The sequence below is a fragment of the Lissotriton helveticus genome, chromosome 6, assembly GCF_964261635.1.
Source record: "Lissotriton helveticus chromosome 6, aLisHel1.1, whole genome shotgun sequence".
NCBI classification, from domain to species: Eukaryota; Metazoa; Chordata; class Amphibia; order Caudata; family Salamandridae; genus Lissotriton; species Lissotriton helveticus.
This window is the reverse complement of record NC_136067.1, coordinates 94684623-94699109: the sequence shown is the minus strand read 5'-3', so window position 1 is coordinate 94699109 and position 14487 is coordinate 94684623. Positions and strand designations below refer to the sequence as shown.

At 51.2% G+C, this 14487-nt stretch overlaps 1 protein-coding gene across 1 annotated transcript in view; it reads left to right on the top strand.

Moving 5' to 3' along the window:
- Positions 1-14487, top strand: part of LOC144762274 (ATP-binding cassette sub-family C member 10-like) — a 1353417-nt gene that overhangs the window by 1318593 nt on the left and 20337 nt on the right. The window contains exons 20-22 of the mRNA XM_078647416.1: positions 12459-12604; positions 13173-13270; positions 13836-13948. Of these exons, the coding sequence (XP_078503542.1) occupies positions 12459-12604; positions 13173-13270; positions 13836-13948 (357 nt within the window). The remainder of the gene's footprint in view (positions 1-12458; positions 12605-13172; positions 13271-13835; positions 13949-14487) is intronic.

The following is a 14487-nucleotide window of genomic DNA, read 5'->3' as shown; positions in this document are numbered from 1 at the left end:
TCCTCATGATGCTTCCCTTTAATTTTTGGCCTCTCCCAACTGAACAAGAGCTGTCTTTTCCTCAAACAGACTGTAACCTCAGGGTCACTTTTGACATTAAACGTTCCCTGGAGAAACACATTAATAAAGTAGCATGAACCTGTTTCGCATTTCTACAAGGTCTGAGGAAGCGCTTCCCTCTGCTGCCAGCCTAAGCTAAATCCCTCTTAGAGCGTAGCATTATTCTGAATAGGTTGGATTACTGTAATACACTGCTACTTGAAGCACCAGATTATCTCATTAATAGACTACATAGAGTTCAAGCTTCAACTGCCAAACTAGCATTAAACAGACCTTGTAGGGGGGCGTGGCCGAACAGCCACGATGGCGGACGGCTCCTGCTAGAGCTCCGTGCCCGGCCGGGCCTTATCCTGCGAAATACAGCCTAGCGGGATCCAACGTACTGCTGCGAGGTGGGCCCGGATTCGGAATCCCGCGGGGACCACGAGACCCGAGGCGGCGGCGGGACAACACGCTGGGAAAGCACCCGGCTGACCAAGCGGAGATCCGCGGTGTGAGGCCTTAGAAGCCGGGGACTCGAGTGAGGCGGGGATCCGGCGACGGCCCTCTCGACCCCTGATCCTGACCGGAGGTGGTCGCCGGATTTTGCCGAGCGGGGTCATTGCCCTGAGAACACTGGCGGCGGAGGCCTGGGACCCTGAAGAAGCCACCGGCAGGCGGCGACGCCATGGAGGTACAGCGTAGGGGGTGAAAGGCAGCGCGCTGAGACCCGGAGCTCTGGAAGCGGCCCGGCGCTGGGACAGGCCGCCATCTTGGGAACCGCGTAGCGAGGAGCCCTGGGACAGCGAACTGGTCCGTACAGAGGGAGTACCTCCTGGGACCCCCTATTGCTCTGTCCCCCTCCCGGACCTTCTATAGCTGGCGGACAGGCCCCGCTGAGTGACCCGAGGTGCGTGGGCCGGTGGACGGGAGGCCGCGGCCCAGTGATCGCGGGCCTGCACGCCGGGTGGCGGCTGGAGCGGGGAGTTGGCCCCTTGCGCTGCTACCGGAATGTAACCCTGTTGGTCGGCTGCCTGCGGCGACCCGGCGGGGGGGCAGAAGACTCTGATTGCGAGCTGGAGTACCCGGCTACCCGGCTTCTTCCGTGCTGGGAGCCGGGTAGCTACTCTATCGGCTGGCACACAGAACACCGGAGACGCAGTGACTGCAGTGTGGAGCCTGAGGGTCCAGCAACAATCTGAGCAGAGAGAAACGGTCCTTGAAGTCACGCACAGTATGGTTCGGAAGGGCCAGAGACACGTGGACGGCCCAAGCGAGATGGTGGGGACTGGCCCACAGCCTGGTGCGGGAGCAGGTGGTGGCGACCCTGGCCTGGGCGACCGGACGGGGCTGAGTACCCAACAACCTGATAAACTGGACCTTATCCTTCAGGAGATTCGCGATTCCCGCCAAGCACTGGAACACCAACTGGGAACTCTCACCAATAACCTCTCCCTCCTGAAAGCGGACCATGGAAAGCTGGCGGAGAAGGTCAAGGACCACGGGCTTGCAATCGCGGACCTGACACCCAAGGTGGCTGACCACGACACGTCCATCCGGGACATTCAGGGACAGATGACCGCGTTGTTGGAGCGGGTTGAAGACGCGGAAGGCCGTAATCGGAGGAATAATATACGGGTCATAGGTCTGCCGGAAAAATGCGAGGAGCCACGAGCCGAGGAGTACATGGAGCAATGGTTCAGAGAACACGTAGCGACGGACGGACTCTCCCCATACTTCTGTGTGGAACGAGCGCACAGAATCACGACGGGACAGCCTCGGCCGGGTCGCCCTCCTCGCCCTCTCATCGTCCGTATCCTCAACTACGGTGATAGGGATGCCCTACTGAGGAAAGCCCGAGAGAGATCCAACATCCTGTTCGAAAACCAAAGGGTGTCACTCTATCCGGACTACACGAACATGGAGCAGAAACAGAGAGCCTCCTATATGGAGGTGAAGAAGAAACTGAGAAGTGCGCAACTGAAATATGCCTTACTATTCCCAGCCCGCCTGAAAGTCATCCACGGAAAGAGATCACACTTTTTCGAGAGCCCAGCAGACGCTGAGGAATGGCTTGAGGTGATGGGACTGGATGGCAGCCAGGAGGCATCCCAGGAAGAGATGGCGAGAGCACTGGACAGGAACTCGGGAGGTAGCCGCCACTCCTCGTCTGGATCCGGAAAGGGCCACGCAGAATGCGGCCCATCACGGACTCATCAACGGGATGAACGACGGGAGGCCATCTCCCTCGCCGGCGCCTTCAGGGAAGATCCGGCGAAAATCACCACAGACTCCGAGGACGCCACAGGACACTCAGACTCTGAAAATAGCGTGGTACTCTTTCTGACGATCACCCCTACAGCTGCGGACGACCTCGTAGACAGCTAGCCCGAGGGGAGATACCCCGCACCGACTTCTTTGTGGCAGTTTACGTATGGGATCCTTTTTGAAATGATGACTTCTGGCCCTGGGCACCGGTATCAGATTGGGCATCGGGGTGGGGAGGGTGAGGCGGGACGGGGATGAACAGACACTGGCCCACCCCCCCGGTGCACCCTATACCCAATGGAAAAGACGCTGTGCCGGTTGCCACGGGGTGTGGATTATAACTGCTGATGGACGAGTATATTAGTACTGTATGTTATTACACTGCACTTCCTTTTCAGTATTAAGCGCCTGGCCGGGCTACCGTTGAGCCGGTGGAGACCGGACTTGGTAACACGATGTCTATACGTGTGCTGGAGCTACCCCCCCCATGGCGAAGGCACAACTGTTTGGTGTTTTATGTTCATAATGTTACAGTTAGGCTCGGCTATGTTCTATAGCTGCGCCAAGTTTGTTTTGGAAATGTTAAAGGTCTTTCTAGGTGCCCTCTCCTTGGTTCAGCTCCCCGGTGCTCTAGACACGCACCACCCCTGGGAATAGCTCTATCATCCGCAGACCATGGCTGAACAATCTGGACTGTACAGATTTATTACCTGGAATGTACAAGGGCTAGGGGCGGTGCAGAAAAGGCATAGGGTCCACTCCTACCTCCTTAGACAGCAAACACACATCGCCTTTTTACAAGAAACGCACCTCACGGCCTCTGAAGCGCAAAAGCTGCGGAAGAAGTGGAGAGGGACTGTATACTCCACGTCCTACTCAGCATTTTCCAGGGGGGCCACTATCTGGGTGCACCATGGGACACCAATCACTGCACTAGAACAGAAAACAGAGGATCAGGGCAGATATATCCTGGTTAAAGGGGCTCTAGACGGCCGATTGATTGTGCTGGGCTGTATATGCGCCCCGAACTACGATCAGGAATCATTCTTGCGGGCGGTTGGGAGAGCCCTATCCCTGTGGGAGGACCTACCCTGGGTGCTCGGATGGGACTGGAATGCGAGAGATACACCCCACACACAAAGAGTACTCCTTCTACTGCCCAGTACACAGCTTGCACACACGTATTGACCGATTCCTATGTACCCGCTCGCTGACCCCATTGATGGGCGCCCCCGAATATCTAGCAAAGACGTTCTCGGACCACAGACCCCTTAAATGTACGATTACTTGGGGCAGAGTCCCGACCCCAGTCCCTACGTGGGGGCTGGACCCCCAGCACCAGTAGGACGGCCCATTCAAGGCGACTATCTCGAAGGCCCTGACACAATACTGGGAGGTTAACTGGGACACTGCCTCCTCCAACTTGGTGGTTTGGGATGCGATGAAGGTGGTTGTACGGGGAGTAGCGATTGGGCTGCTGGTGGGAGCTAGGCAGGAGATTCATAGGAAACTATGTGAGGTGGAGAACTGTATAGCAGAGCTTGAGCGAGTGGTGGTGGTAGACCCAGGGAAACAACAGGCGCTGCAGGAACAGAATATCGCACACGCCGAGATGCTAGAAACACTACGCACCATGGATTACAAGGCCTACTTACAACGACAACACACGGAGGCGGACCCTCCGGACACTGCCTCCTCCAACTTGGTGGTTTGGGATGCGATGAAGGTGGTTGTACGGGGAGTAGCGATTGGGCAGCTGGTGGGAGCTAGGCAGGAGATTCATAGGAAACTATGTGAGGTGGAGAACTGTATAGCAGAGCTTGAACGAGAGGTGGTGGTAGACCCAGGGAAACAACAGGCGCTGCAGGAACAGAATATCGCACACGCCGAGATGCTAGAAACACTACGCACCATGGATTACAAGGCCTACTTACAACGACAACACACGGAGGCGGACCCTCCGGACACTACCTCCTCCAACTTGGTGGTTTGGGATGAGATGAAGGTGGTTGTACGGGGAGTAGCGATTGGGCAGCTGGTGGGAGCTAGGCAGGAGATTCATAGGAAACTATGTGAGGTGGAGAACTGTATAGCAGAGCTTGAGCGAGAGGTGGTGGTAGACCCAGGGAAACAACAGGCGCTACAAGAACAGAATATCGCACACGCCGAGATGCTAGAAACACTACGCACCATGGATTACAAGGCCTACTTACAACGACAACACACGGAGGCGGACCCTCCGGACACTGCCTCCTCCAACTTGGTGGTTTGGGATGCGATGAAGGTGGTTGTACGGGGAGTAGCGATTGGGCAGCTGGTGGGAGCTAGGCAGGAGATTCATAGGAAACTATGTGAGGTGGAGAACTGTATAGCAGAGCTTGAGCGAGAGGTGGTGGTAGACCCAGGGAAACAACAGGCGCTGCAGGAACAGAATATCGCACACGCCGAGATGCTAGAAACACTACGCACCATGGATTACAAGGCCTACTTACAACGACAACACACGGAGGCGGACCCTCCGGACACTACCTCCTCCAACTTGGTGGTTTGGGATGAGATGAAGGTGGTTGTACGGGGAGTAGCGATTGGGCAGCTGGTGGGAGCTAGGCAGGAGATTCATAGGAAACTATGTGAGGTGGAGAACTGTATAGCAGAGCTTGAGCGAGAGGTGGTGGTAGACCCAGGGAAACAACAGGCGCTGCAAGAACAGAATATCGCACACGCCGAGATGCTAGAAACACTACGCACCATGGATTACAAGGCCTACTTACAACGACAACACACGGAGGCGGACCGCTCTGGGGCGCTGCTGGCCCGAGTGATCTGAGACAAGCCGGACGCCCCAGACATTACCCAAATCCGAAACCACAGGGGTGACCTAGTGAACACCCAAGCTGACATCAATCGGGCATTCCATGACCATTTACAGGCTCTGTATGCCCCTACTGACATAATCGACCCTACACTCATAACTGACTTCATGAAGGACCTCCCTTTCCCCCAACTGTCCGCGGCGACACAGGAATCCATAGAGGGTCCCGTCACCCAACACGAGATACGCGCTGCGATCACACACTTAAATAAAAACAAGACTCCGGGCATGGATGGACTCCCGGTGGAGCTCTATTCCACTTATGCCGACACACTGGTACCGGTACTGGAACGGATGTACAGGGAGGCCTACGAGAGGGGTCATCTACCACACACAACGATGCAAGCTATGGTAATCTCGATCCCTAAGCCAGACAGAGACAACCTGGAGATTGCGAATTATAGACCCTTATCTATGCTGGCTACGGAATATAAAATCCTAAGCAAAGCTATTGCCCTACGTATTCAACCCCACTTGACCACACTTATCCACAGCGACCAGTGCGGCTTCCTCCCAGGGCGCAGTACCTCCCTCAACACGAGACGCCTACAGGCTATTATGTCAGCGTCACCGGCTGAAATGACGCGGGCGGGGTGTTTCGCATTAGACCTCAGACAAGCATTTGATTCGCTTCCTTCATGTTCGAAGCCCTGTCTCACTTTGGTTTCCCAGCCCCGCTACTATGGTTGAATAGGCTGCTATACACTGATCCCACAGCTAGGGAGAGAACCGGACGTTATGTGTCAGCTGAGTACCCGGTCCACCGGGGCACCAGGCAGGGATGCCCCCTGTCCCCGTTGTTGTTCGTGTTGGCGTTGGAACCACTAGCCATCGCACTTCGCCAGCACGCGGAGACCCTGGGAGTTCCAGTGGCAGGGACGTCCCACATTCTATCCATGTATGCGGATGACATGTTACTTTATCTCCGCGATCTGGAGGCCGACCACACACGATTGAGTGACACCTTCCGCCGATTTGAGACGGCATCTGGACTGGCCATCAACCCGGACAAATCTGTAGGATTTTATTTCCGGGAGGGGCCAAACCCGCCTTCTCTGCAGTTCGGTACTTACACGATCCCAGTTGACCGAACCAATTTTAAATATCTGGGAATTCGTGTATACCGGAGGTTGGAAGACCAACTGGACGGTAATATCTCGAGGGCCATTACTGGTCTCCGGGGTAGCGTTGGCTTTTGGACATCGCTCCCATTGTCTGTCATGGGACGCATCGCCATAGCAAAGATGGTAATGCTGCCAAGGCTGCTCTACTATTTTGTGAATTTGCCCATCTGCATCCCGCGACGTACCTTTGAATCCCTCAACTCCCTACTGGTCACCCTTATCGGGGGGACGGGCAGACGACGGGTCAGCCTGCGGAAACTACAACTCAGCACCTCCCAGGGAGGACTGGGAGCCCCGGACTTCCAGGGTTACTTTTACGCCAGCCAACTCCAATGGCTGTCTTATTGGCTGGCCGGGAGGAATCTCCAAGAAATTAGATGGACAGCAGGCCGGCTCGCACAGGGCGGCCTACATGCCCTATTGCTGCCCAGGAGTAGAATCCCGCGAGAGTGCCACCCACTGCTCCGTACTGATCTTTTATGTTGGAGGAGGGCTTTGGCCTACACGTCCGCGACCAGGCCATACGCAGATAACATTCCACTGTTGGGACTACCAACACCACAGGGACGACTGACTGCCCGTGCCCTTAGTGACTGGATGGCGAATGGGATTGATGACGTGGGCAGTTTTTTCGAAGACGACCAATTGTTAGATTACCCCACCTTCGTGCACGTGACAGGGACCTCGGACAGACACTACATGCTACATGCCACTGTCTCACACTACATTCGAACGACCTGGGCACTGCAGCGCACCCGTCCACGGCAACATGAACTGGTACACCGGGTGCACTACATGGGGGCCGGGGGACACTTGGTGAGATGGCTGTACACCGGGATTAGGGCTCATGCTGCACTCTCCCTTGATGCACTGAGGGAATCCTGGCCACGGGATACGGGAGAAGACTTCACGGACGCAACCTGGCGGGTGGCCTTGGAACACCCAAAGAGAGTTTCTCGAAATGTGAGATTTAAATACATACAGGCCATGATACTCCACAGGGCATACCTTACCCCAGCCAGGATTCACAAGATGTTCCCCACTGCCTCCCACCAGTGCCCGCGATGTGGAGCGGACGAGGCAGGTTTCCTCCACATGCTTTGGTCATGCCCGCGGCTCAGTGTGTACTGGAACGAAGTATGCCAGACACAACAAGAGGTGACCCAGATACGAGTGAGGGAGAGTGCACTGTATTGCCTGGCAGGTGCTCGACCTCGCCCTAAGCCTTTAAAACCTAAACTGACATTTGTGGACTTAGGCCTCCTTTTGGCAATTAGGAAAATCACAATGCTGTGGAAGTCCCCGAGAGCACCTAGAATAGAGACATGGCGAGCGGATGTTGTGAAGTGGGGCAGAATAGAAGGAGAAGCCCTTAGGAAGGAGGAGGACGGTGGTAGGCGGAAAACCCCGCTGGCACTGGACTGGGAGGTCATGCTTTTAGCATTGGAAGGTGAGGACCAGCCGTTGACCCAGGACCCCTGAATGCACTAAGGCCCCGAGGGAAGGTTGAGGACTGTACCGGGCCCAGGGGAGGAACAGGGGGTGGTTGGAAGAATTTCAACTCTGTGATCCTGGGGGAGACTGGATAACGTTGGGGAGTAAATGCTAGACCTGCTGGGAGAGACGAAGCACCACAGTTGATGGGGGGGAGGGATAGTTGGGGAGCGAGTCGGTGGGTATTTACACGTCCTATTGAGAATAGAGCCACTCCCTACAGCAAGCAAATATTGGGAGTTACGATCTAGAGGCTGACGCTACGCTCTAAATGAGGGGTTGGGGAGAAAAATGAAAAACGTGATGTACTGTATACCTGACGTAAATACTGTATACAAATGTGATAATTGTACTTCATGAATAAAGTTTGTTAAAAAAAAAAAAACAGACCTTGTACAATGTCTGAGGTAATGAAGGAACTACATTAGTTTCCAGAGGATAGTCTTTAAGTCTTTGTGTATCGTTTTAAGGCCCTGCATGGATCTGGTCCTGTGCCCCTGCAACGAAGCCTAAGGAGATATACTCTTTAGCTAGCTTCCTGTGCCAAATAGGATTCTGCAAGACCAAACAAGGCGAGCATTTACAGTTAATGCAGCCCAACTATGTAACAAGTTATCAGCTACGCTTAGATCTTCAACCGATCTACTGCACTTCAGGAAGGTTTTGAAGACCTGGCTCTTACCTAAGTAACCAATGGCCATCTTGCTCTTACCTTCATAGCCGGTCTGTCTAGATGAAAGCTCGCAGGGTCAGGATACCTATAAGGTGACATTTGTGCTCTATAAATTCTATAAATAAATACATTCCATGGCCTCTCACTAGCCACATTCCGCCTTCCGCTCCAGCCATGTGTGCAGCTACTGAGCCACCACAGCCAGCAGAATTTCCAGTTTGTTTGTGGCCGAGGATAATGCACCCACAAACTTTGTGGCAGCCGCAGTCTAGAAGCTCCTTTAGTTTACCCTAAGGCCATCATGGGCATTCAGTGGGAGGCAGGATACGCCATCACCTGCACCACTGAAGGTTGATATTATCTGACCCCTGGGTTCTCCAGATTGGGTTCTCCAGATTGTCCATAGGGGCTATTCCCTACCCTTTGTGACTACCCTCCCACCCATTCCACTACTTGCAAAGCTTATGGAGGACTACCTCTCCATACCCTGCCAGGAAGTTCAGGCTCTCTTTGCAAGGGAGCCATAGAGAGTGTGCCAGTATCAGCACTAGGACATGGTTGTTTTTCCCTCTACTTTCTGGTGCCCTAAAAGGATGGAGGCCTTTGTCCTATACTAGACGTGTGCCCTCTCCATTTCTTTGTGAAAAAAGAGAAATTGAAAATACTCACGCTCACTCAAGTCCTGTCTGCCCTTGACCGGGGAAATTGGATGGTAGGCTTGGACTTGTAAGACACATGTTGCCACATTTCCTTCCTGCCTGCCAACAGACATTATCTGCGGTTTACGGTGGGCCACACGCACTTTCAGTGTGCCGTGCTCCCTCTTGCCCTTACTATTCCCCCTCAGGAATTCACCAAGGTGATGTTCGTGGTTGCTGCTCATCTGCAGAGATCAGGGATTCTACTATCTTGTTGAATGGCAGTTGAAGACAAGCTCTCTGCAGGTGGTTGTCTCCCCCTTCAAACTATGGCAATTGGCCTGCACTTGCTGAGGTTCACTAGTATCAACATGGTGAAGTTATACCTGATTCCTGCTCAGAAACTCCCTTTCATCCGAGCTGTTCTGAACACTGCAGTTTCTGGATTATCCTCCCAAACTGCAAGCCCAGGATATTCAGGCTATTATACTGATGTTTCAGCCTATATCCTGGATTTCGGTGAGATTGACTCTGAGGCTGCTCAGCCTCATGGCATCCTGCATCCTCCTTATGATGCATACCCATAGGCATATACGGGCTTCGCAGTGGGACATGAAGTTCCAGTGGGTACCTCATCAGGAGAATTTTTCCAGCATGGTCCAAATTTCAGAGGGCACTGCAAAAGGTCTGCAGTGATGGTTGACGAATGGTGATTGGGTCAGTGGCATACCCCTCTCTGTTCCCCAACCAGATCTGACAGCAGTGACAAATATGACACTCCTAGGCAGGGGCGGCCATCTGGGAGAGGTGGAGATCAGAGGACTATGGTCTCTGATGGAATCCGGACTCCATATCAATCTTTTGGAGCTCCGAGCAATCTGGCTGGCACAAAAAGCTTTTCTACCCCCCATCAAAGGTAGGATAGTGCAGGAGTTCACATACAACACCACTATCATGTGGTACTGTATTAAACAGGGTGGGTGGGGTCTTGGAGCCTCTGTCAAATGGCCTTGTGTTGCTGGAGAAAGCTGGAATGTGAGGACATTTCCCTGGCCTTTCAACTCCTAGCATGCACTCTGAACATCAAAGAGGACAAAATCAGCCTAAGATGCCTGGCGGATCACGAATGGTGTCTCCATCCAGAGGTGGTGCAAGGTCTCTTTCAGCAGTGGGGAGAGCCTTGGTTAGATCTATTTGCCACAGCTGAGAACGTGCATCTCGAGTGGAGCTCCTGTCTCCTGAATGCTTTTCCGCCAATACCACTCCTGCCCAGAGTTCTCAAGAAGATCAGGAAATCATCCTTGTGGCTCCGGACCAACCTCAAAGTCAGGTATCCCGAACTATTAAGCATGTCCATCGATCCTCTGATCAAGCTGCCCCTTCAGGAGGATCTACTGTCGCAGCAACCAGGGAGAGTTCTCCACCCAACCCTCTCAATGCTCCAACTTCATGCATTGCGATTGAGAGGCGGTAGTTGACAGTTTTTGACTTTCCACCCGAAGTCTTCAATGTTATCTTGACAGCTCAGTGTCCTCCACCAAGATGGTATACGCCAGCCATTGGATGAAGTTTGTGACATGGTGTACAAACAAACGGAGGGTTGGTGAACTGCAGGCGCTGTCATCTCAGCCTCTGTACATTTCCTTCTACCCAGAAGAACTGGCCTTTGGACTCGAGCATCCTTCTTGCTGAAGGCAGTCACCTCATTCCACGTAGGCTAGTCCATCACTTGCCTACCTTTTATGCTCCTCCTCATCCCTCTAAAAATGACTTGAGACTCCACTGTCTGGACCCCAAAAAAGCATTGTCGTTCTACTGTGACTGCATACGACCGTTTCCGGGTGGATGATTAATTCTTCAGGGCTATGCCGGAGCCAAGAAAGGGAAGGCCATGCAGAAGCGAACCATCCCCGATGAATTGGCCAAGAAGTAACCCCTGGAGGGCTTGCATGCCCATTCCACCAGAGCTAAAGCTGTGACCACTGCGTTAGCACGTGGAGTTCCGGTCCTGCAGATCTGTCAGGCTGCAACACGGGCTTTGTTGCACATGTTCACCAAACACTACTATCTGGATAGTCAGGTCCATCGGGATGGGCTCTTTGGCCGTTCAGTCCTTCAGGAGTTTCTAGTTCTAAATCAGGTTCACAGACCCACCTCTGGGGGGTATTGCTTGGGTATCTATTCTAAGTTAAGGAATGTGCAGCAAGAAGTCTCTATCAGATGAACAAGTTACTAACTTTCGCTAATGACTTATCTGGTAGAGACCAGATCTAGCTGCAGATTTCTTACCTACCCACCCACCCTCCCTGCTCTGTGAACAGATTTTTAGGTGCTGGACGTTCCCTTTTTAGGGCCCTAGTCTCACACAACAGTAGACAGTGTTCATTGTGGCTCCTCGCCCCTGCCACGGAAATTCACGAAAAGAAACTGACGTCAGCATCGTGCATGTACCTTTCGGCGGGGATGATGCCACACAGAGTCTAACTACGCCGCCTATCAGTACACGGGGGTACTGCTCCCTAAAAGTTTCTCGGTCCAGTCTAATCCCTGGTAATTATTCTAAGGCAAGGAATCTGCTGCTATATAGAGTCTCCACCAGATAAGGCATTACCGAAAGTAAGTAACTTGTTCTTCTGAACATTCCTTCTCAACAATGTATGTGTCTACCATGCATTACCTATTGCATTATTTGAAACACAAATGTACAACATATTTCTAGACGGCTATGGCCCAAACTCCAGAAATATTATTTTAATGGCTTCCCCAACTCAAAGGGATTCTCTTCGCAGATGGGGCAGATTTACATTCTGCTGCAGTTCCATTACATTGGACTACAGTGTATCTTTAATCTGCCTGTGCACATAGTCTGGCTAACGTTTGGACTGAGGAGAGTCTACCTCACTGTAATACAAAAGTACCTTCAGTGACAATACAATTTTGACATACAAGCTTCTCAGACTTGAGGCTCCTAATTCAATTGCTGTCCTTCCTGCCACAATCACAGTAGTGTGATAGACAAGAAATACTATGAGGCCCCGGATATAGACTCCCTCTCAGTACAGGAAATGGCAAAGACAGCAACAAGGCAAAGAAACTAAGGGTCACTCCAATTTCCACTTTCTGCATGTTCAAGAAGGAATACACCTATGCAGATGCTCAAGTTAGCTTTCCAGGGTCAATGAACGGTGCAATGTGCACATCTCACTGTTCCTACCTCTCTCCTCAACGTTTTCTTTCTAAATCATATTTTATTTTCTGATAGACTCAAAAATGCTGGCCATAATGTCATATCATTCCCAACAAATCAAGCTTTGAAGTTCAGTAATGTGTCTCACTTCATGTTTCCACAGGTCCAAGCTGGCCATCATTCCCCAGGCCCCATTTCTCTTTAGTGGAACAATCCGTGAGAACCTAGACCCAAGGGGCCGCCACCTCGACCCTGAGCTGTACCAAGTCCTGGAGCAGTGCCACCTGAAGGAGGTGGTAGCTCGCATGGGTGAGTGTGGTTCAAGTCACTATCCATGCAAAGTGACCTGTAAGGAACAGCCATTACCATACTGTTTACCCAGTTGTACATCCCTTGGGGCTTAATTTTGTTGTTGACTATTCAGAAGATTTTAACATAAGGCTACCACTCTCTCTATAGTGGATCTTATTACTTTCCCGAAACCATCACATTAGAGAGAGGAACTGCAATCAAGTAGCCTTTGAAGAGTACATTCTAACTAAAGAAATACAACATGATTGAGATAAATGGAAGGTGATAGTGGACTAAGCATGGGTCTCCCATGGTTTCCTGAGCAGAGGTTATACACATCTACCCCCTTCAGCCCCCTAAGGAGCCATTCAGAAAATACAACTATCAACATCAGCAAGATGGAGGGTTCTGCATCAGGGCTTTGCATGACATTGTGGAAGGTTCACTGTTCTCTGTCTGATATCACTTATAACCACTCTGTGGATAGGGACCCCAATTTGTGACTGCTAGCCATCCGCAATTATAAATATTGCTTGTTCTTACTGGTCTGCCATCATCCTCTGCATCTGTTGTTATCTCCATGCAGGTGGGTTGAATTCTGAAGTGGTAGAACACGGAAAGAACTTCTCGGTAGGACAGAGGCAGCTTGTGTGCCTAGCAAGAGCCCTCATGACGGATACTAAGGTAAGTGTTTGGAGAGAGAATAGGGAGCTTTCCCTGAATATCTTTAATAAAAACAAAAGCAATTTTTTTCATTGAGGATTATTTATGTTTCAGCTTCTCTGAGACCAGCTGAGGGATTCCCCCTTTAACTATGACTCTGTCAGCTAAAGACAGATATCATTACCAGTGTAGAAAATGGGGTAGAACATTTATAGTTTTGTTATGAGCTGTGGCACAGCTTTCACAAAGTTAAAACAAATCTAGTTCCTAGAAGGGAACACATTTTAATAACATTAGCAATAAAAAAGGGCAGCAGATGGGGACTACTTAGATCAGTGGATTAAGATAATGGGCAACTTCAGCGAGCAGTTGTTTAGTGTTGAAATTGTATATGTACAGAATATATCAGTTCATCACCAAGACAGGAAAAGTCGCAGCTCACAAATGCAACACCATAGGTCTTGCCCCAAATCAGAAAAAAGCAGAACTAATATACCACATCAGAGCCCTCCCCTCAACCTAAAGATTTATAGAAAAATACAGCTATATTTCTACCCCTCATGCTCCGTCTCGCCCTGTGGTGCAGATTCTTTGCATCGACGAGGCCACAGCGAGCGTGGACCAGAAGACTGACCAGGTGCTGCAGCAGACGATACGTGAACGATTTGGTGATAAAACTGTGCTGACGATCGCCCACAGGTACAGAGTCTTCTCCCACTAACTGTTTAATAGAAATAGCCCCTTTAAGTTTAATGGTTGTTGTAATGTCCTTCCCAGCCTGGGGACCTGCAAAGGACTACACCACACATGGAGTTTAGCATTACACATCTTTATTTGTCTGCGTCTTTATTTGTCTGTGTGTAATTACATGCCCAACATTCTAAACCAGCCTGCATTGCATTCTGCTCTTACACTTATGTCACAGCTCTACAAATCCCATCCAGAACCATCATTTCTAACTTTCAAGACACAACATTTCCCCCTCTGTTTAATAAAAATCATATTTTTTGACAAAATATATATAGATAGACCTATACAATCAAATCTCTACAATCAACTTTCTTGCTGCTTTAATTGTTTGATCTGATATTGTTCTGGGAAACTGGGAAGTGTCATAACCAATGTCCAGGATCTGAGTCAATGGTGTTTAGGAAACAGCAGTTGCTGATGTTTCAGACCCAGTTTCCCCGTTAACAATTAGTTAAGTGCCTAAAATGACTAGAGTCTCTGGTAATAGC